The sequence below is a fragment of the Thalassophryne amazonica genome, chromosome 6 (genome assembly GCF_902500255.1).
Source record: "Thalassophryne amazonica chromosome 6, fThaAma1.1, whole genome shotgun sequence".
Classification (NCBI taxonomy): Eukaryota; Metazoa; Chordata; class Actinopteri; order Batrachoidiformes; family Batrachoididae; genus Thalassophryne; species Thalassophryne amazonica.
Genome location: NC_047108.1, coordinates 101366384 through 101389856, shown reverse-complemented (window position 1 = coordinate 101389856; position 23473 = coordinate 101366384). Strand labels below are relative to the sequence as shown.

General features: G+C 43.7%; 1 protein-coding gene across 5 annotated transcripts; it reads left to right on the top strand.

The window, feature by feature from the left end:
* Positions 1 to 6530: 6530 nt before the first annotated feature.
* LOC117512763 (protein-serine O-palmitoleoyltransferase porcupine-like) lies at positions 6531 to 22849 on the top strand. 5 transcript variants are annotated; one of them, XM_034172976.1, is made up of 15 exons: positions 6531 to 6535; positions 17575 to 17717; positions 17823 to 18015; positions 18107 to 18150; positions 18275 to 18456; positions 19599 to 19729; positions 19831 to 19851; positions 20134 to 20148; positions 20247 to 20372; positions 20457 to 20557; positions 20639 to 20715; positions 20809 to 20872; positions 21099 to 21184; positions 22014 to 22124; positions 22315 to 22849. In XM_034172976.1, exons 2-15 carry the CDS (start codon positions 17582 to 17584, stop codon positions 22414 to 22416), a joined length of 1389 nt encoding a protein of 462 aa, XP_034028867.1. In that variant the 5' UTR covers positions 6531 to 6535; positions 17575 to 17581; the 3' UTR covers positions 22417 to 22849. The 5 variants fall into 5 exon arrangements, with proteins under 5 accessions (XP_034028867.1, XP_034028868.1, XP_034028866.1 ...); XM_034172977.1 differs by lacking the exon at positions 6531 to 6535 and adding an exon at positions 7702 to 7825 and having other exon boundaries at positions 19834 to 19851; XM_034172975.1 differs by lacking the exon at positions 6531 to 6535 and adding an exon at positions 7702 to 7825.
* The last annotated feature ends 624 nt before the right edge of the window (positions 22850 to 23473 follow it).

The following is a 23473-nucleotide window of genomic DNA, read 5'->3' as shown; positions in this document are numbered from 1 at the left end:
TTTCACAGACATACCAGGACTCATAAAACACAGATGTGGCCACAACGAAAACAAAGGTTTTCTCTGTGAAACCTGCGGAAAGAATTTCTTAACTCCCAGCAATTGCAACAAGCATCAAAATGACTTCCAAAGAAATCACATAGACGAGACTTATCTCCCGTGTAACATGTGTGATCGAGCTTTCACAACACAAGGTGATCTCAAGCGCCATAAACTTTTGCATGTCAGAGATGGCAGGAAGTGCAGGGTGTGTGGCATGCTGTTCTGCCGACGCCACAGACAAATTTGGTTCCAGCCAAAGATTGCTTCTCAAAATGAGCCCCAGTGTGAATCTCCCATCACTCTTCCACAAAATGTAAAGGATACTATGCCATGGAGTAGTTTGCAAGAGAAGGCTGAGTCAGGTCAGAGTGCTAGTGTTGTGAGCAACAGTGAAATTGCCATCACCTCAACACCTGTGCCCACAATGACTGACCAGATGGTTTCAACTACTCCCACAACAACTAGCCTGATGGTTTCAGTTGCTCCTAAAACAACTAGCCAGATGGTTTCAATTGCTCCTAAAACAACTAGCCAGATGGTTTCAATTGCTCCCAAAACAACTAGCCAGATGGTTTCAACTGCTCCCACAACAATTAGCCAGATGGTTACAACTGCTCCCACAACAACTAGCCAGGTGGTTTCAACTGCACCCTTAACTACTGACCAGACTGTTTTGACTGCGCCCTCTACTACGGGCCACACTTTTTTGGACGTACCCTCGGCGAATGGCCAGACTGTTTCGACCGCGCCCTCGGCGAATGGCCAGACTGTTTCGACCGCGCCCTCGGCGAATGGCCAGACTGTTTCGACCGCGCCCTCGGCGAATGGCCAGACTGTTTCGACCGCGCCCTTGGCGAATGGCCAGACTGTTTCGACCGCGCCCTCGGCGAATGGCCAGACTGTTTCGACCGCGCCCTCGGCGAATGGCCAGACTGTTTCGACCGCGCCCTCGGCGAATGGCCAGACTGTTTCGACCGCGCCCTTGGCGAATGGCCAGACTGTTTCGACCGTGCCCCTGACAACTGGTCAGACCGTTTCGACCGTGCTCCCAAAAGCTTCACATTCACTACACAAGATAACGCTCCCTCATCAATACTTATTCTTTAAAATCTTAAAAAACATCCCTGCACCTGTGTTATCAAAGCCCTGCCCCACTTGTGTGCCTAATCCACCTGTGCTACCAAGCCCAAGTGTCTCTTCAGAGTTGAAAACATTTCCACCTCCTCGCTCAATAAATGGTCAGGCAGTTCTCCCTGCGTTCGCAGTGACTGGCCAGTCTGTTTCACCTGTGTTCTCAATGACTGACAACACGGTTTCACCTGGTCTCCTAAAAGCTGCACCTTTACACCACAACAAAAAGATCCCTCATCAACCGTTCTACCTTAAAATCCAAAAACGTCCTGCATCTGTATTGCGAAAGCCCTGCTCCATCTCTGTGCCTCTTCTACCTGTGCTGCCAAGCCCAAGTACCTCTTCACAGTTTAAAATATTTCCACCTGCACCTACAACGGCTGGCTTGAAGGTTTCACCTGTGCCCACAGCGGCTGGCCTGACCGATTCAGCGGTGCCCGCAACGGCTGGCCTGACAGTTTCACCTGAAACCACAACGGCTGGCCTGACGGATTCACTTGCACCCGCAACGGCTGGCCTGACGGATTCCGCGGCATCCGCAGTGGCTGGCCTGACGGATTCAGCGGCTGGCCTGACTGTTTCACTTGAAACCGGAGCGGCTGGCCTGACGGATTCACTTGCGCCCACAGCGGCTGGCCTGACAGATTCACCTGCGCCCGCAGCGGCTGGCCTGACGGATTCAGCGGCGCCCGCAGCGGCTGGCCTGACGGATTCAGCGGCGCCCGCAGCGGCTGGCCTGACGGATTCAGCGGCGCCCGCAGCGGCTGGCCTGACGGATTCAGCGGCGCCCGCAGCGGCTGGCCTGACGGATTCAGCGGCGCCCGCAACGGCTGGCCAGTCTGTTTCACCCGTGTTCTCAATGACAGACAACACGGTTTCACCTGGACTCCTAAAAGCTACACCTTTACACCACAACAAAAAGGTCCATCATCAACCGTTCTACCTTAAAATCTTCCAAAAACGTCCTGCATCTGTATTGCTAAAGCCCTGCCCCATCTCTGTGCCTCTTCTACCTGTGCTCCCAAGCCCAAGTACCTCTTCACAGTTGAAAATATTTCCACCTGTGCCTGCAGCGGCTGGCCTCACCGATTCAGCGGCGCCCTCAACGGCTGGCCTGACGGTTTCACCTGAAACCGCAACGGCTGGCCTGACGGACTCAGCGGCGCCCGCAACGGCTGGCCTGACGGAAGCAGCGGCGCCCGCAGCGGCTGGCCTGACGGAAGCAGCGGCGCCCGCAGCGGCTGGCCTGACGGAAGCAGCGGCTGGCCTGACGGATTCACCAGCATTTCCAAAAGTCACAGCTTCACAGCACAAGAAAAAGGACCCTCTTCGATCCTTACATCGTAAAGTCCCTGTACCTGTGTTGCTACAACCCTCCTCAGAGTGTAATACATGTCCACCTCACTCCAGCACAAAAAGGATTCATCCCCTTCCATCCCAGCTCCCAGAATTTACATCATCACTCAAAATGTTTTCACCACAGTACCTCACATCAGCGTTTCTTGAGGTTGATAGGAATTATGGATATATTTTTAGTAATAAGAAGAAAGTAATGAAAAAGCTTTGCCAGCCCAAACCAGTTCCTCAGAAAAAGCAAACTGTTGTGCAGCATAAACAAGAAAGAACTGCTTATGACATTGACATTGTGCTCTGATTTAAACAGATAAGTGAAGATATTTCATTATAAAATGAAAGTCATTCTGCCCCATCCTTTGTTTTATTACAGTTTTCTTCGATTTTAGAATGTGAAATATTAATGTTGATGCAAGTGAACTGTTCTATACTTTTTACTTTTGCCAAGGAGGCAGTCTTTTCTGTGCTGTTTGTTAGCAGGGTTACATTAAAACTACTGAATGGACCAATTTTCTTGAAACTGGGTGGAAGGATGGTGGTTTAGGCCAAGGAGGAAACAATCATTTTTGGAGTTGACCCAAATAATCCGGATAAAGCGGAAGAAAATGGATGGATGGGACAATTGATCAGATTTTCATCAAATTCTTGTAAATGTATACATAAACCATCATTGGGGGCGGGGTGGCATCACATATTCATATTAGGAGATTTCAACAATATGTTTAATCTGGTGCAGATCCCTATAACGATCCAGATTTTATGGATCATAATTAGAATTTTAAGTGTGCATTTATAATGTGTGAGTGTAACAACAAATTGGGGTAGAAACCTGTAATTATGTTTATCACATTCTATGAACACAGTAGGCTTTTTTTAACATAATTTTTATTTATCCCCTGGTGTGAACACAACAAAATGACTAAACATTTTATGATAATTTTTGAGTATATAAATACATGTATTTTTATACTATCTATCTATATATATGCATAGCAGCAGTGGCTGTTGTGGCCACCAGAACCCTGTGATTAGCATCAAGACTTCACCAGCAACCTGATAGACCTTTCTCTTTACTTTTACGTTGTTGACAATATGCATGTTAAAAGGTGCCAACATGTACAAGAACAGAACGTTCACTGTTTCTTCCCTATCAGATCCTAAAATTTCAGAACTGAACATGCAGTAGTATTTTTTTTCCAGAATTACTTATGGAAATTTTGCTGACCCGCTCAGTAACTTCATTAATCCAGTGTTTGATTTGCCAGTTATGGAGGCTGTATGGAGGCAGTATACAAAGAGATTTATCGTGCGATGTTGATGCCATTGTCTGTGCAGCAGTTAAATTGCATCCTGTGGCAGTTCTCCATGATGTTGACATCTTACAGTGCTGTCACCTCTTTTCAGATTTTGCTAGATTTGAAACCTCAATAGGGCGAATTGGAATGTCCTCTGTTTTGGAGCCAGCCTCAAGCGCCCAGTCAAGGAACTACAAGAAAGTTCACTTCCACATTGGGGCCAAAACATGGGCTTGAGTTTTTCCGCTTGGGCCTGACCTGCTGAGTGGTAGAGGTGGGCGGATCAATCCTAATATCGATACCAACGCTGGTATTGATACTGAACGATCCTTGTGTAAAAAGATCGAGACTCAAGCTTTTTTCTCTCTCCTGCACGCACTGCTGCGCACACAGATTCATCAAAGTCTACTCTCTGTAAGAGCAGCGTACAAGGAGCACCGCACCCTTGTATTGTGGTTTGTCAGCCCTCTACCTCAGGAGATTTTAAGTTGTGATGAGTGATATTTTTTAAGCAAAAATGTTGATTGTGATAATAAAGTATTTTGTTGTCACGTACAGTGTTTGGCAAAATTCTATCCTAGGTGTTTTGGATCCTTTGGATCTGTGAAGCTTAAATATGAAAAAGTATCTATCGGTATTGATGTCAGCGATACTGGGCCTGTATTTGCTTAGTATCGGATCAATACCGAAATTCCCGGTATCGCCCACTTCCACTGAGTGGAGCTCCTGAGACATGCCGGAACATGCAGGAGGGATTTTCCCTCCCATCAGGTCTGGGCGAAGACGACGAAGAAGAGGAGGAAAACGTTGCCACGAACAGCGGGAGAAGAAGAAAACTAGAAGGGTGGAAATGAAAGTGGGGACTTTGAATATTGGTAGTATGACTGGTAAAGGGAGAGAGCTGGCTGATATGATGGAGAGGAGAAAGGTAGACATATTGTGTGTGCAAGAGACCAAGTGGAAGGGAAGTAAGAGCAGGAGCATTGGCGGTGGGTACAAGTTGTTGTACCATGGTGAGGACAGGAAGAGAAATGGTGTTGGGGTCATTTTAAAGGAAGAGTATGTTAAAAGTGTTGACAGGGTGATGAGTGTGAAGTTGGAAATTGAAGGGGTGATGATGAATATCATCAGTGCATATGCCCCACAGGTAGGTTGTGAGATGAAGGGGAAAGAAGATTTCTGGAGTGTGTTAGATGAGGTGGTGGTGAGTGCCCAAGCATGAAAGAGTGGTGATAGGAGCAGACTTCAATGGGCATGTTGGTGAAGGGAACAGAGGTGATGAAGTAATGGGTAGATATGGTATCAAGGATAGGAATGGGGAAGGACAGATGGTAGTTGATTTTGCAAAAAGGATGGAAATGGCTGTGGTGAATACCTACTTTAAGAAAAGGGAGGCGCACAGGGTAACAAGCGTGGAGGAAGGTGCACACAGGTGGACTACATTCTTTATAGGAGATGCAAGCTAAAAGAAATCAGACTGTAAGGTGGTAGCAGGGGAGAGTGTTACTAGACAGCATAGGATGGCTGTTTGTAGGATGACTTTAGAGGTGAAGAAGAGAGTGAGAGCTCAACAAAGGATCAGATGTGGAAGCTGAAGGAGGAAGACTGTTGTGTGAAATTTAGCGAGCAGGTGAGAGAAGCACTAGTTGGAGGGGAAGCGATTTTGGACAACTGGAAAAGTACTGCAGATGTGGTGAGGGAGACAGGGCAGTACTGGGTATGACATCTGGACAGTGGAAGGAAGACAAGGAGACTTGGTGGAATGAAGAGGTCCAGGAAAGCATAAGGAGAAAGGTTGGCGAAAAGGTTTTGGGATAGTCGGAGAGATGAAGAAAGTAGGAGTACAAGGAGATGCGGCGTAAAGCGAGAAGTGGCAAAGGAAAAGGCATATTGCGAGCTGTACAAGAAGTTGAATAGTAAGGAAGGAGTAAAGGACTTGTACCGATTGGCCAGACAAAGGGACAGCTGGAAAGGATGTGCAGCAGGTTAGGGTGGTAAAAGATGCACATGGTAATGTGCTGACAAGTGAGGAGTGTGTGCTGAGAAGGTGGAGGGAATATTTTGAAGAGTTGATGAATAAAGAAAATGAGTGAGAGAAAAGGCTGGATTATGTGAGAGTAAATCAGGAAGTAAAAGAGATTAGCAAGGACGAAGTGAGGGCTGCTATGAAGAGGATGAAGGGTGGAAAGGCAGTTGGTCCAGATGACATTCCAATGGAGGCATGGAAATGTCTAGGAGAGATGGCAGTAGAGTTTCTAACCAGATTGTTTAATAAAATCTTGGAAAGTGAGAGAATGCCTGAGGAGTGGAGACGTGTGCTGGTTCCTATTTTCAAGAACAAGGGTGATGTGCAAAGCTGCAGTAACTACAGAGGCATAAAGCTGATCAGCCACAGCATGAAGTTATGGGAAAGAGTAGTAGAAGCTAGGCTTAGAATACAGGTGAAGATCTGTGAGCAGCAATATGGTTTCATGCCAAGAAAGAGCACTACGATGCAATATTTGCTCTGAGAAAAGTACAGAGGAGGACAGAAAGCGTTACATTGTGTGTTTGTGGACTTAGAAAAAGCTTATGATAGGGTGCCAAGAGAAGAGTTGTGGCATTGTATGAGGAAGCCTGGAGTGGCAGAGAAGTACGTTAGGGTAGTACAGGACATGTACAAGAATAGTGTGACAGCGGTGAGATGTGCAGTTGGAATGACAGACTCATTCAAGGTGGAGGTGGGATTACACCAAGGATCAGCTCTGAGTCCTTTCTTGTTTGCAGTGGTGATGGACAGGTTGACAGATGAGATCAGACAGGAGTCCCCATGGACTGTGATGTTTGCAGATGACATTGTGATCTGTAGTGAGAGTAGAGAGCAAGTTGAGTCTAGTCTGGAGAAGTGGAGATATGCTTTGGAGAGAAGGGGAATGAAAGTAGAAGCAAGACAGTACGTGTGTGAATGAGAGGGAGCCCAGCGGAATAGTGCAGTTACAAGGAGTAGAAGTGGTGAAAGTAGATGAGTTTAAATATTTGGGGTCAACTGTTCAAAGTAATGGAGAGTGTGGTAAAGAGGTGAAGAAGAGAGTGCAGGCAGGGTGGAGTGGGTGGAGAAAGGTGGCAGGAGTGATTTGTGACCGAAGAATATCAGCAAGAGTGAAGGGGAAAGCTGGAGGTGGCAGAGCTGAAGATGTTGACATTCTCTTTGGGAGTGACAAGATTAGGAATGAACATATCAGAGGGACAGCTCAGGTGGGACGGTTTGGAGACAAAGTCAGAGAGACGAGATTGAGATGGTTTGGACATGTGCAGAGGAGGGACCCAGGGTATATAGGGAGAAGGATGCTGAGGATGGAGCCACCAGGCAGGAGGAGAAGAGGGAGACCAAAGAGGAGGTTCATGGATGTGCTGAGAGAGGACATGCAGGTGGTTGGTGTGACAGAGGTAGATACAGAGGACAGGGTGAGATGGAAACGATTGATCTGCTGTGGCGACCCCTAACGGGAACAGCCGAAAGACAAAGAAGATCAGGTCTGGGAACACTTTGGGATTCTAAAGATTTGGCCTAGAACTAGATAAGATGTGCAAAGTAAAGCCAGTGTTAGTGTTGCGAGGATTGAGGAGTATTTTGTTGTTTTAAATTACTTCCTCAGCTCCCGATCTTAAGTGCAGCAAAACGGTTGAAAACCATCAAAATAATTTTCCTTTCCCAAGTGAAGATACCACTGATTTGTTTGCACGCTGTCCGCGTTCTATTGGTGCGAGGGCGGCTGGAGGAGCTTACGATTGGCTGCTTCGACTGTCACTTCAGTCTTGCGACGTCAGTGATTGGCTGAGGTCTCCGGGCCCACGCAGCGGATTGGTTGATGGGTTTTCGCGTGGCTGTGCAGATGGACTGATAAGCGGTGCTGATGCTGTGCCAATGGGGGATATCCAGATAAGCATCATCTGTACGGAGTGAGGGGGGACAACACGCTGGAAAGAGACGGCAGAGCTAGAAGAAGCTGCTGGCGTGATTAAGGGTGAGTTTTAACCTTCAGAAGAGCAAACAGGCGCGCGTGAAGCGAACACTCTGCTGTTTGTGACGTAAGGGCGGGAAACGGCAAGGAGGACGGAAAATCCCAGCTGGCGAGATTTAGCAAGATTTGTATCGCCTTTTCCTTGTCATGTTTATTTGAGGCGCTTTGTTTTCTGTCAGTTCCACTGTTCGTGTTCAGGCTGTTACAGCTGTGTCCGGTATCTGCTCGACTGCGCTTCAGGCTCATATATATATATGTGTCAAATACTCTTCATAAATGTATCAACAAAGGCCCTAAATTAGCATGTAACCACCGTCAAGCTTGACATCATTAAGAGATGGAAATATAACTAGGTGTAAAAATGCATAATACTCTCGGTATTTTTATTTGTCGTCAGCTGCTTTGCATGTGGGATTTGAAGTTTTACGCAATCATCCAACCGATGATTGCGTGGCGGGAATGAATGAAGAAGTGAGCGTGTAGCAGCCGAGAATCAAGTGTAAATGTACAGTGTGGAAAGAAGTGGCTGTTCCCACCAGCCCTAGAGGCAGCAGCACCAAAGGCTATTGCAATTCTTGGATTTAGTGAAAATGAAGTCTGTATGCTGATGAACGTAGCAAATTTCTGATACTCTTGAGGAAGAGTTACTTTGGCTGGCTGCTGCTGTTGCAGCGATCCTGCTGCAGAAGGGAAGGAAAAAAGCGGAAGAAAGGAAGAAGAAAAGGTACTCTGTTTGGGTCAGAGAGTGTTTGCAAACCAAAAATAACTTTAGCAGCACATATTACAACTATTTACAAGTGCTCAAAACTGTTTTACCAACATTTGGCACAATATTGTGTATACGAGGGCTATTAGACAATAAACCGACCCTTTTATTTTTTTTTAAAACTACATGGATTTGAATGACATGCGATTCCACCAATCATGCTTGAACCCTCGTGCATGCGTGAGTGTTTTCACGCGTGTCGGTGACGTCATTTCCCTGTGGGCAGGCCTTGCATGAGATGTGGTCCCGCCCTCTCGACTGAATTCCTTTGTTTCACACCGTGCTGGAGACGGCGCGCGTTGCTTTATCAAAATTTTTTCTGGACCTGTGAGGAATATCCGAGTGGACACTATTCGAGAAATTAAGCTGGTTTTCAGGGAAAAGTTTAACGGCTGATGAGAAATTATGGGGTGTTTCTGTCGGTGTAAGGACTTTCCACAGAGCAGGACGTCCTGCAGCGCTTCCAGGCGCCGTCGTCAGCCTGTTTCGACATGAAAACATACTAATTTAAGGCTTAATTCACCCAGGACGTCGTGAGAGAACAGAGAAGATTCAGAAGAGGCCGGCATGAGGACTTTATGCGGACATTCCACTGTTTAAGGACATTTTGTAATGAAAGACGTGCGCGCAAATTCGCCGAGTCGTTTCCGTGACGACTTGGCGAATCTGTATGCGCCGCGACAGGAAAAACACCTCCGTGTTGAAAACCATTTGTAAAATTCAGGCGGCTTTTGATGGCTTTCAACAAGTGAGTAACTGAGAAATTGTTTAACAGCTTGGGCATGTTCCAACTTGCCCGTTAAGGTTTCCAACGGAGGTGTTTTTCCTGTCGCGACCCCCTGCGGTTGGGTCCCGTCCGACATGCGACTCTGCCCGCACGTTCTTTCATTACAAAATGTCCGTTAACAATGGAATGTCCGAATAAACTCCTCATGCCGACTTCTTCTGAAAGTTCTCTGTTCTCTGACGACTTCCTGGGTCAACAGAGCCTGAAATGTGGAAGTTTTCAACTTGACACGGCGAGACGCTGCCGCCTCGAAGCGCAGATCGCCGTCAGACGCCGTGGGCCGTCCTTACAGCAACACTACCAGACCAAAATCTCTCATCAGCCGTTAAAATTTTTACCGAAAACCAGCTGAATTTATCGAATGGTGTCCACTCAGTTGTGCCTTACAGTTTTGAAAAAATTTTTATCAAACAAAGCAGCAGTCTCTGAGGCATTCCTAAACAATGAAAAAAATCAACGAGAGGGTGGGCGACTCCTCACTCAAAGACTGCCCACAGACGAATGACGTAACCGACAGGTGTGAAAAAACTCTCGCATGCCCACGAGGGTTCAAGCATGTCTGATGTAATCACACGTGATTCGAATCATATGGTTTTTGAAAAAAATAATAAGGTCGGATACTTTTCTAATAGACCTCGTATGTTGTTATGTATATGAGTGAAATTTTGTTGCATGGGTGTCTAAAAAATTCAATTTGCAACTGTTTACTATGACGGCGTTTTAGGGCCACATTGAGTTTTGTTGTTTTGGGTTTTTTTAGAGTTTGAGAATGAAGTCGTAATATTACAAGAATAAAGTTGTAAATTACGAGAAAAACCTTTGTAATTGGATAGAAAATTTCTTAAGTGACGGAACAGAGAGTTTGTATGAATGGTGTGATGTCCTCTTGGATGAAGGTCACCTGTGGTGTCCCTCAGCGATCGGTCATAGGGCCAATATTGTTCTTGCTTTTTATTAATAAGCAATAATAATTAATAAGCACATTTGCCATGTGCAATAAAGTCAAATTGTAAAATCTTCACCAATGACATGAAGGTGTATCACCCCATCCTTTCTTTAGCTGATGGGGAAGACCTCCAGTCAGACATAGACAGTCTCATGGCTTGGTCTGAAGAATGGTTACTTGGGTTTAATGAAGGAAAATGTAAAGTTCTCCATATTGGTAGAAAAAAATCCATGTTACGATTATTTTATGAATGAAAAACAATTAGAAGCAGTTTCAGAAGAAAGAGACCTAGGAGTGTTGATTTCTAAGGACTTATCCTTTTCCCGCCACATTGCTCTTTCGGCAGCTAAGGCCAGTAGAATTCTTGGGATGATAAAAAGGGCCTTTTTGTTTATTGACAAAGACTCCTTTCTTCTTTTATACAAAACGTTTGTTCGTCCTCACCTTGAATATTGTGTGCAGGCATGGTCACCATATTTGCAGAAAGACAAAAATATTTCAGAGAAAGTACAGAGAAGGGCCACTAAGTTGGTTCCAGAATTTAAAAATTTGTCTTATGAGGATAGGCTCTTGCAACTGGGTCTCACAAGTCTTGAAGACAGACGAACCAGAGGTGATTTGATTAATATTACAAGTTTTTTCTCATATTACAAGTTTTTTTTTTTCTCATAATATTACGACTAGGGATGGGTATTGATAAGGTTTTATCTATCGATGCCATTATCGATTCTGCTTATCGATCCGATCCCTTATCGATACCTCGTGAATTTTGTACTAAAAGTAGGCTTTACAGGTTTTCTGTGTATTTCCTTGAGTCTTAAAGTAAATAAATATCAAATTAGTCACTGTATCCTTGATCTCTGCACATAAATAAACAAAACTGTGTTTCGCTTTGAAGTTATTAATTCAGACTGGACTCTATCGTTCTATCTTGACTTGTCAGAGAGCCGCGCAACGTTTGGAGCTGTGTGAACAGAACGGAGGATGATTCTCGTTTCTTTCTCGCAACAAGACAGGAGTCCCAGTTAGTAACTTTAATCCGCACAAAAGTGAATCACAACTCATATTCAGGGATGAAAGTGGTGAAAAACAAAAAAAGCTGAAACCCAAAATTACCCCCCAACACCACCTGCACGAAAATGTTTGAATTCTAGAAGCTCTGAAATGCAATCTGGGACTATTCCAGACAATAAACTGGAGTGAGTGCTGAATCCATTTAGGTGAGAAAAAAAAATACAGCTTTCCTTATTCAAATTCATTCCAGTAGTATTCTGCTCTTACTAGGATGCAGCAGTTTTCTAGCTTGGCAGATAGTTCTGGAGGAAATCACTGAAGAAATTAACAAACTGAAAATATGATTTGACCGAAACAAACTGTCATTAAACTTAAATAAGACAGGGATGAAATGGAGGTGTGAGAGTCACTAGGTGTTCACAGGAAACATTTATTTCTGTATGTATTTATTTATTTAGTTAGTTGCTATTATATATTTTCTGTTGTTTCTATTCAGGTTCTTTTTGTCTCTTTCTCTAAAATTGTATATAATAATCATTAGATTATTAATATATAAGCAAAAATAAATTTAAGGAATATTACAATTTGAAAACAAATGCACCCGAACGTGATGACGGCTGCAATTGCTAAATGCTAACTTTTAACATTGAAAATGCCGTAGACGTGCTAACGCGTTAGCATCGCTCCCATTTTTAAGTTAGAAAATACATCTATCAACTGTTTCAGAAGACCATAACAGGTCGGTTTAACACAGAAAAGGTAAATAATACTCAGACATATGCTCTTTAGGGTTTTAGCGGGGGAAAATTAAGCGAAAGAAAGAAATAAACGAAGCAATCGATCGAAGCATTGCTTCAATCTGCGAACCACGCTTCGATTGGTTCAAGGTTCAAAGCAAAGCCGCGCTGCAGAAAAGTTGATTAAGGACCTGCTGCAGGGTCTGTAATCAATGTAGAGAAATTATCATTTTCCTGACAAACACCCACCAATACAACGGCCACTCTGAAGGACCGATAACAGAATCGTTAAGCACAAAGCTTATTGATGTCGGTGGATCGAATCATTTCTTAACGATACCCGAAAGGAACCGGTTCTTAGTGACGTTAAGCTTGAGTCAGGCTGCTTGACACAGCATCGAGCTTTGTGAACTAGAAGTGTCGGTGAACAGCGTTTCGAGCACGCCCCCATCACATGACCACTGCGAGCGAGGCCTCGTTACGTCACACCACGTGTCGAGCTTCGCGGGAAAGTCGAATAATCTGGGCGTGTCAATACGACCCGCCAAGTATTTAAATGAGATCTGAATCGCGGCACAAACTGGGGGTTTGTGAGAGGAGGAGACTGCTAGCGACAGTGTTATTGCCAATTACTACGTGACAGGGACAGCATTAGTTTATATTTAGGTCTAGTTTAGAGTTCATTTAGTATAGTTGGCTACATACACATAGGACCTAACCACACACAACAGGCATCCATTCATATACAACATTTATCCACACAGTACATCAACACAAGTTATAGGTTAGACTATATATTCATAGGTAGATCAGAGACTGAGCTGAGTGACTGAAGAGCTGTGATTTTGGCGAGCGGGTCTTCTCCAAAGCTGGAGAGGTGGTGAGGCAGAAGAGGAGCCGATTAAAGCCCAGCACTGTTGAAATGATTCTTTTTTTGAATAAAAATTGTTGATAGTTGCACAATCACCGTCTCCTATCCCCTCTATTCTAATTTACAAATTACAGTATCATAAGCACAAGTTGCAGAAACACATGCCTTTCTCACTTTTCCCGTCACATTCCATCCTAATATTGTTTGAGGACTGATGAATCTACATATAGTCTACAATAAAGACTTTCATAACCAGTATGTGTGCATCTGTAGGGACTATTTATTACATTAAGAAAGACACAATAATGAAGATGACATTTTTTATTAGTATTTTTAAAGGACAAACCACATCAGTCATGAATTACTGCAAACATTTGTCACAGCACTCGCTCAGGGTAATTCTCAAAACAATCCAGCAGATGTCACCCTTCAAACTGTATCAAACGCCTCGAAGCAGTGTGTCGATTTTCAGCCAGTTGTGTTGAAGTGGCTCATTGGTTCATGAGACCTCGAAATTGCCATCACTACCGGTTCTCGATACCCATCCCTAATTACGACTTTATTCTCATATTATGACTTTATACTTGAAATAAATAAATGCAGCAACGCTGTGATGAAGCCTCACAGGACATGTTGGGGCATGTCCAGCTCATGCACAATTTCTCAGATAGTCACACGACTGAAAAGCCGTCTGAAAGCCGTCCTGAGACCAACACGGAGGTGGTTTTGTGCCGCGCCATGAGCGGCATGGTGGCACATCCCTTCGCTACTCTTTCCATGAAAAAAATTCCTGTAACAGTGGAATGTGCCGAAAAAGTACTGATGTCCACGTCTTCTGCCATTGTTGTGTAAGTCAGACGACGTCCCGGATCAACAAAGCCTTCACGTTGGAAATGATCTGGTTGTTTCAGCCTGTCGATCGGCGCTAGGAGTGCACCACGCTCTCAGATGCTGTGGGCAGTCTTTAAACCGGCCGGAGCACTCCTTAATCTGTGTAATCCCCATAAAATTGTCCCTGAAAGCCATATGAATTTTCCGAATGGTGTCCACCTGGAGGTCTCTCACAGTTTCTGGAAAAATTTGTTGCAGCAAAGCTCCAAATCGTTCAGACATTTATTCGCAATAAAAATGAGACGAGAGGGGTGGCCCACACCTCACACAAAGCCTGCTCACAGGCGAATGACGCAACCGACAGGCGTGAAAAAACTCACGCATGCGCACGAAGGTTCAAGCTTGGCTGATGCAATCACATGTGATTCAAATCCATATGGTTTTTGAAAAAAATTAAAAGGTTGGATACTTTTCTAACAGACCTCGTATATAAACCCCAATTCCACTGAGGTTGGTATGTTGTGTGAAATGTAAATAAAAACAGAATACAGTGATTTGCAAATCCTCTTCAACCTATATTCAATTGAATACACCACAAAGACAAGATATTTAATGTTCAAATTGATAGTTTTTTGTTTTTGTGCAACTATTTGCTCATTTTGAACTGGATGCCTGCAACACGTTTCAAAAAAGCTGGGACAGTGGTATTTTTACCACTGTGTTACATCACCTTTCCTTCTAACAACACTCAGTAAGCATTTGGGAACTGAGGACACTAATTGTAAGTGTAAGATTGGGTATGTTCACAAGCAAAGATGGGGTGAGGATCACCACTTTGTGAACAACTGTGTGAAAAAATTGTCCATTGTTTAAGAACAATGTTTCCCAATGTTCAGTTGCAAGGAATTTAGGGATTCCATCATCTACAGTCCATAATATAATCAAAAGATTCAGAGACTCTGGAGAACTTTATGCACATAAGCGGCAAGGCTGAAAGCCAACATTGAATGCCCGTGACGTTCGATCCCTCAAGCAGCACTGTATTAAAAACTGACATCACTGTGTAAAGGACCGCGTGGGCTCAGGAACACTTCAGAAAACCATTGTCAGTTAACACAGTTCGTTGCTACATCTACAAGTGCAAGTTAAAACTCTACCATGCAAAGCGAAAGCCATATTACAACAACATCCAGAAACGCCACCTTCTCTGAGCCCGAGCTCATTTGAAATGGACAGACGCAAAGTGGAAAAGTGTGCTGTGGTCTGAGTCCACATTTCAAATTGTTTTTGGAAATCATGGACGTCGTGTCCTCCGGACAAAAGAGGAAAAAGACCATCCAGATTGTTACCTTCGCAAAGTTCAAAAGCCAGCATCTGTGATGGTGTGGGGGTGTGTTAGTGCAGTGACGAAATGAGTCAAATTTTCGTGACAGGGCTTTTTTTAAACTCACTATAACTAACCCTACTCCCACCCCTAACCTTAACCATAGCCTACCCTAACCACAACACCCACCCCCCCAGCTTCACTTTTAATTTCGTGCAGCCATCACAGAATGAATGAGAATGAATTTGTGCTACCGTGATGAAAATGAGGCGCTTATCGTCACAATATCACGAACCAACAGATTAATGTATATTTTGTGCTGCTGAATCACGACTTGCCGTGAGACTGGGTTGGTTAGTGCCCATGGCATGGGCAACTTACACATCTGTGATGGCACCATCAATGCTGAAAGGTACATCCAGGTTTTGGAGCAACACATGCTGCCGTCCAAGCAATGTCTTTTTCAGGGACGTCCCTGCATTATTTCAGCAACAATGCCAAGTCACATTCTGCACGTGTTACAACAGCGTGGCTTCGTAGTAAAAGAGTCCGGGTACTAGACTGTCCTGCCTGCAGTCCAGACCTGTCGCCCATTGAAAATGTGTGGTGCATTATGAAGCACAAAATATGACAACGAAGACCCCGAACTGTTGAACAACTGAAGTCGTACATCAAGCAAGAATGAAAAAGAATTCCATCTACAAAGCTTCAACAATTAGTGTCCTCAGTTCCCAAAGCTTATTGAGTGTTGTTAGAAGGAAAGGTGATGTAACACAGTGGTAAACATAGCACTGTCCCAGCTTTTTTGAAACGTGTTGCAGGCATCCATTTCAAAATGAGCAAATATTTGCACAAAACAATAAAGTTTAACAGTTTGAACATTAAATATCTTGTATTTGTGGTGTAGTCAATTGAATATACGTCTCGTAGGTTAAAGAGAATTTGAAAATCATTGTATTCTGTTTTATATATATATATATATATATATATATATATATATATATACGAGGGCTGTCCGTAAAGTATAGGTCCTTTTTATTTTTTTCAAAAACTATATGGATTTCATTCATATGTTTTTACGTCAGACATGCTTGAACCCTCGTGCGCATGCGTGAGTTTTTCCACGCCTGTCGGTGACGTCATTCGCCTGTGAGCACTCCTTGTGGGAGGAGTCGTCCAGCCCCTCGTCGGAATTCCTTTGTCTGAGAAGTTGCTGAGAGACTGGCGCGTTGTTTGATCAAAATTTTTTCTAAACCTGTGAGACACATCGAAGTGGACATGGTTCGAAAAATTAAGCTGGTTTTCAGTGAAAATTTTAACAGCTGGTGAGAGATTTTGAGGTGATTCTGTCACTTTAAGGACTTTTCACGGTGCGAGACGTCGCGCAGCGCTCTCAGGCAGCATCATCAGCCTGTTTCAAGCTTAAAACCTCCACATTTCAGGCTCTATTGATCCAGGACGTCGTGAGAGAACAGAGACGTTTCAGAAGAAGTCGGTTTCAGCATTTTATCCGGATATTCCACTGTTAAAGGAGATTTTTTTTAATGAAAGACGTGCGGACGGGTCCGCGCGTCGGGACGCAGCCGACGCGGCGCGGCGGCACAGGAAAAACACCTCCATGTTGATAACCATTTGTAAAATCCAGTTGGCTTTTGATGGCTTTCAGTGGAGTGAGTATATGAGAAATTGTTTATCAGCTGGAGATGTTCCAACTTGTCCTCAAGGCTTCCAACAGAGGTGTTTTTCCTGTGGCGGAGCGTCGCGGCGGCTGCGAGCCGACGCGCGGACCCGTCCGCACGTCTTTCATTAAAAAAATCTCCTTTAACAGTGGAATATCCGGATAAAATGCTGAAACCGACTTCTTCTGAAACTTCTCTGTTCTCTCACGACGTCCTTGATCAATAGAGCCTGAAATGTGGAGGTTTTAAGCTTGAAACAGGCTGATGACGCCGCCTGAGAGCGCTGCGCGACGTCTCGCACTGTGAAAAGTCCTTAAAGCGACAGAATCACCTCAAAATCTCTCACCAGCTGTTAAAATTTTCACTGAAAACCAGCTTAATTTTTCGAACCATGTCCACTTCGATGTGTCTCACAGGTTTAGAAAAAATTTTGATCAAACAAAGCGCCAGTCTCTCAGCAACTTCTCAGACAAAGGAATTCCGACGAGGGGCTGGACGACTCCTCCCACAAGGAGTGCTCACAGGCGAAATGACGTCACCGACAGGCATGGAAAAACTCACGCATGCGCACGAGGGTTCAAGCATGTCTGACGTAAAAACATATGAATGAAATCCATATAGTTTTTGAAAAAAATAAAAAGGACCTATACTTTACGGACAGCCCTCGTGTGTGTATATATATATATAAATTATTTTTTTTTTAATGCACTCTGCCTGTGGTAATTTGTATTCCGTTCCTGTAATTGTGCTTCTGTTGGCTCCTCTGCTTTTATTTATTATTTTTGTTTTTTTTATAGTGTGGTCATGGGAGCATTCAGCCGACAGAAGTTTTTCCAGGAGCTTGCTCATGGCTGCCTGCTGCCCACAGCTCAGCAGGGTTTGGAGCAAGTGTGGCAGCTGCTGGTCATCTGCCTGCTGTGTCGTCTTTTGTGGATGTTGGGTACGAATCCACCGTCTTCCGGGTCTGTTACTTCTACAGTTTCATACCTTGTGTCTGATCACAGTGGAATTTACGATCTGTTATTTCTGCACTCTGGTGTGGCAGGACTCCCCTCTTTTGTGAAACACTTGTGCACAGTGGCAGGAGGTTTCTACACTCTCTACCTGTTTTTTGAGCTCCATATGATCTGGGTGGTGCTCCTCAGCCTTCTCTGCTACCTCTTCCTCTTCCTCTGCCGTCACTCTACCATGCGAGGCACCTTCCTTTCCATAACTGTGCTCATTTACCTGCTTTTGGGGTAAGACAGTCCTCTGTAACTCCCCACAGCTCACTTTTAAGTCCAGAACTACAGAGAAACAAGATTTTTCTTCTTTTTTTTTTTTAATTAGAGAGCTGCACATGATGGACACCACCAACTGGCACAAGATGAGAGGTAACTGGTTTGGGAATGTTCTCTGCAGCTGTGTAACTTTACTGGGTAAAAGCGTGGCTGTTATTGCTTTTGATATATATTCAGCATCGTTAGCGGCTGGTGTGAAATTGCTGCTGCTGTCCAGGTTCACAGATGGTGGTTGCCATGAAAGCCATCTCCCTGGCCTTTGATTTGGACAGAGGAGTTGTGACCAGTGTACCCTCTCCCATTGAGTTTATGGGCTATATTTACTTTGTGGGCACAGTCATCTTCGGTCCCTGGATCAGCTTCAGCAGCTACAGAGAAACTTTGCAAGGACGTAAGCTGGTGAGTTTGAATCTTCAGTGCCTGGAAACAACTGCCGGTGACCGTGTGTTACATGAACAACCCAAAAAAAAATTTAGACCATCTCAGTTTTTTAATGAAATGGTATGGAACACACTGTCTCCTTATTAACTGGAAATTCTGTGGTAATGTTCTGGCATTTCTGTCAAAGTGGCAGCTTTGGGAGTGTGAGAAGATACAAATGTTCCTTTGCAATGTCAGAATTGGTTCCATTTGGGAAGTGTGTCAATTCCGATATTGTGCAGAAGACAGAGCTATTGCTAGCCTCAATGGATTTTTCCAGCATTTTATTTATTTATTTTTTTACATGATACTGTTCTACAGTCCCCCGCAACCCTTAATTGGACTAAGCAGTTGAAGATGTGTGTGTGTGTGTGTGTGTGTTCTACAGTCTGGACTTGGAATTGTTCTCTTATTATTTATTTATTGTTTATTGTGGCTCTTTGCAACCTGTGCAGCATTGTGTTCTGATATAAACAAACAAGCCAAAAAAAAAAGCCCCTACCTGCAGTTTATTGATACATGCGTGCTCTCCACGACAATTTGTGGTTTGTTCTGTTTGTCTTTGTTGCAGCACAAACTTCATGATGTGCGTTATTTAATCAGTTGGTTCGGTTTAGATTTTCAGTCAAATTGAAGAGTTCGGATGCAAAACCCAGTAAGTCCTTTTTATTTTTTATTTTTTATTTTTTTTCCTCAAATGGACAAAAAAGCAGTTGGAAATGGAGATTTAAAGGAAACCTTGTTCGGAAATGCACAGACTTTCATCAGTAACATGAAAACAGTTTGTTCAAATTCTTTCATATTTTGCACACTGATGGTCCCCTTGACAGCCAAGTACATGTTGGCCTCAACTAAACATTTATGGTTTTGGAGATACTGGGTTTTGCATCTGAACTCTTCAATTGAACCGAGGAACAGGCTGCACCAGAGTTTAAATTCACTTTGTTTTACTGGATTTTTGGATCAGCTACCCTGTTGACTACATTCATTCCTCCTAAAACTAATTTTTCTGAAAGGTCAAAGCTTCATCATCAGAGTAGCACACAGAGGCTTGAATGTTAAAAGTGTTTTAAATACGACTGGAGTTATAAACCTGTGAACATTTAGTTGTTCTTCCTCAGAGCTTTTCATGGCTTTTGAAAGTGTCCGTTAGCTGGGTGAAGAGTCAGATCTGCCTTGTTATTTCCAACTGTGTTGCACCGTACCTATTCCCCTATTTTGTACCCATCTATGGAGACAAGCTACTGCGAAGGTGAGCATAACACGGACATAGACGCAACTCAGAATGACAGTTATAAATCCTCATGCCTTCCCTATGGTTTTCTTTCTTTCTTTCCAATGCTTTGTTGACAGCAAAAAGCGGAGGAAGATCAGGTATTGAATTGTCTTCCTCTTTCAGTCGATAAGAACACTGTGTGCTGTCCACGTGTACTTACAGCATGCTTATTTTCTGTTGCATCCTGCACCTGTGAGTCCACATCACTGCCCCTCTCTGTGCACACACGTGCACTGGGACACACATGTCACGCCCGCATTCACCGCAACCACCTTGAAAACTGTGAAACATAGATCATCACATGGCAAGTCATAAATCATTTCTGTGAAGTATTGCTGTATTAACAGCTCCATCTTTTCTCTTTATCCTTTGCGTCTCAGAGACACGGCAGCAAAGTATGTCTCAAAATGTTGTGTAATAAAAATTAAGTTGTATTTTACCAAAAAAAATGAAATGCAGGTTTTTTTTTTCTTCCTGAATCATTTTGTTTTAGGTGGTTGCTGGCTTACGAGAACACAATGTCTTTCCACTTCAGCAATTATTTTGTGTGTTATTTGAGTGAGACGACTGCCACTCTAGCTGGAGCCGGTTTCACCGAGGAGAAAGAAAACCTCAAATGGTCAGAATTGTACCTCACATCATTAACATTTCTTTTTATTCACAAAGCTTAACAGCTGCCTTACTGTCTGCCTTCATTTTGCAGGGACATGACGGCCGTAAAACCACTGAATATAGAATTTCCGAGATCTATGGTGGAGGTGGTCACATCATGGAATCTGCCGATGTCTCGCTTTCTGAGCACCTGTGAGCAAAAAGTGTCAGCACTCACTGCCTCGATGAGTGGCATAATAATGCCTCAATTAATCAAACGCTCTCATTTCACAGATGTTTTCAAGAGCTCTCTCAAATTTGGAACGTTTTCTGCAATCATGGTGACATATACAGCCAGTACCCTACTGCACGTGAGTACTACGTAGACGCCGTTCATACAGCAGTTATGCCGTCTGCTTTGTGTCGTTGTGGATTGTTTTGATCGACACGCTTCCTGTTGCCAGGGTTTAAGTTTTCACCTGGGTGCAGTGCTAATGTCGCTCGGATTCATCACGTACATTGAACACGGTAAGAGTCTGCTTAATGTTGTCTCTTTTCCTATTGTCAGCCTTTCCATTTGTAGAAGGTGCTTAGCTTTGCAGTTTTGGTTAATTGCAGTGTGTGTGTGTGTGTGTGTGTGTGTGTGTGTGTGTGTGTGTGTGTGTTGACTGTGGAGCTTGTCATTTACCTCTTCCACATTTGAAGGGATTGTTCTTTTGCCTTAATGCTTTGGTTGTGTTTTTTTGTCTATCAGTGTTGCGGAAAAGGCTTGCAGACATTTGTAATGCCTGTATACTGTCAAGAAAATGTCAGCCACAATGCAGTCACAAGAACAAAAAGGTAATCTTAAGGAGAAAAAAAAAAAATCGTAAGGGAAAAAAAAAAGTCAACTTTCACTGTTCTTATACTAAAACCAGCTAATAATATTTACCTTTTAATATAAAATAAATATAAGCCCGGAAGTGCATCCGGCGTAAAACCTGTGCCAATTCAACATGCAGATCCACCTTGGATTTGCTGTGGCGACCACGAGTGCAAACAAGGGAGCAGCCGAAGGGACTTACTATTGATTTAACTGCGTCCGAGTGGTTAGTGCACTTGGCTTAGGTGCGTAAGGTTCCCGATTCAAACTTCTCCCGCCACATTTCTCCATGTAATGTGGCGTTATCAGGAAGGGCATCTGGCATAAAACTTGGGCCAAATCAACATGCAGATCCTCCTCGGGTTTGCTGTGGCGACCCCGAGTGCAAAACAAGGGAGCAGTCGAAGGGACTTTACTTTATTGATTTAACTGCGTAGCAAAGCCTGTTAAATAGTAATCGTGTGGTGAACTGCGTGGAAGAATAAAGACCAAACTAGAGCTTTTGTCTTGTCTGCACTCTGCCACAAGGAGGTGCTATTAGTTATACAAACAACAACACAGAGGCAACGGAAGTCATCAAACACACTACACATTATGCTTATGGTGCTGAACTCCCATAATGCACATCTTCCATTTCTTGGCACAAGAAAGTGGAAGATATTTCTTGCATGGATTCTGCAGCAGAAAACAGGTTTTTCTGCCTATGGACAAAAAAAAAAAAAACTATACAATGATTAACATTATGGATGGCGATATCTTATGTAAGAGATGAGAAAGCTGATTAACAAATTGTCTTCACCTCTGCAGGAATTGTGGGTGTATACGATTAACATAGCGTTCAGTGCTTTGGCTGTCCTCCACCTGACATACCTCGGCTCCGTCTTCAGCTCCAGTGTGGACGACATGGAGGAGGACGAGGTGGGTCAGAACTCATCTGGAATATAATAGGCTATTTTATTTATGCGGCATTTACTCAAATTCTCTTCCTGACATCCATATTATGATGTTAGTGGTTCAAATTAAGGTACGGATGAAAGCTAATTACTGGAGATATATGCTTTATGAGCACAGGTTAGTCACCTTACCTAGTATGTACTGCCCCCTACAGGATGATGTGACCCATCATACCATTCAGAAATGGTCAGAGTTGAGCTGGACAAGCCACTGGGTCACATTTGGATGCTGGATATTATACCGCCTCATCCTCTAATAGAGAGACACAGACAACGAGAGAGCAAAGGAAGCAATAATGAGAAATGTAAGACTGCTTCTTGCACTTCTGCACTGTCACGTTACCACAGACTGATGAGAACAGAATTAACCTGCTTACAGTAAACCAACAGGCAGCACTGCCAGATCAGGGCGTGCTGGATCCATTATTGGAACCTGCCGAGGACTTGTTTTGATATCGGCGATTGCCCGCTCCCTCCCCTCCTTTTCTCCACACCACATCCTTTTAATCTGAGCCGCAGTTGTCGAGCCTTCAAGTTGTGACGGCAGTTACCAACGTCTCACTGAGACTCACAGTCGATACCTATCAGCGCGGCAGAGATCCGCTCCGCTGTCTCAGCAGGAGAGTCGACTGCAGCAGATGTCTTTCAGTCATGTTTCCCCTGAAGTGTTTGAATTGAATATTTATTTTTCAAAAGATTATATGGTCTTGAGCATGTGTAAAGAAATACTTCTGAATGAAAAGAGCACAGGCAAAAATTATGGAATCACCGGCCTCGGAGGATGTTCATTCAGTTGTTTAATTTTGTAGAAAAAAAGCAGATCACAGACATGACACAAAACTAAAGTCATTTCAAATGGCAACTTTCTGGCTTTAATAAACACTATAAGAAATCAGGAAAAAAATTGTGGCAGTCAGTAATGGTTACTTTTTAGACCAAGCAGAGGGGAAAAAAATATGGACTCACTCAATTCTGAGGAAAAAATTATGGAATCATGAAAAACAAAAGAACGCTCCAACACATCACTAGTATTTTGTTGCACCACCTCTGGCTTTTATTGCTTGCTTGCCTCTACTGGTGGTTGGCTCTCACTGCGGTATTGTATCACTTCCTGTTCCGGAGCACAGCGGTGTTTTGCTGTATCTGTTAGCTGTTTAATCTGCGCAGTTAGATTGATCTAGTTACCTGGATAACAATTTGTTTCACAGTGTAATCTTCACATGCTTAACTAAAGCACTCTCTCTGCTGAATCACCTCTAAATTATTTACACATTATTCACTTTGTGTGTTTTTAGGAATCCGCTAGCTTAGCGC

Coding starts and splice junctions, on each gene's coding strand:
- LOC117512763 (XM_034172976.1), top strand. CDS start 17,582: ATGGGAGCATTCAGCCGACAGAAGTTTTTCCAGGAGCTTGCTCATGGC. Junction 21,185..22,013: donor GCAGTCACAAGAACAAAAAG/GTAATCTTAAGG, acceptor TCACCTCTGCAG/GAATTGTGGGTGTATACGAT. Junction 22,125..22,314: donor ACGACATGGAGGAGGACGAG/GTGGGTCAGAAC, acceptor TGCCCCCTACAG/GATGATGTGACCCATCATAC.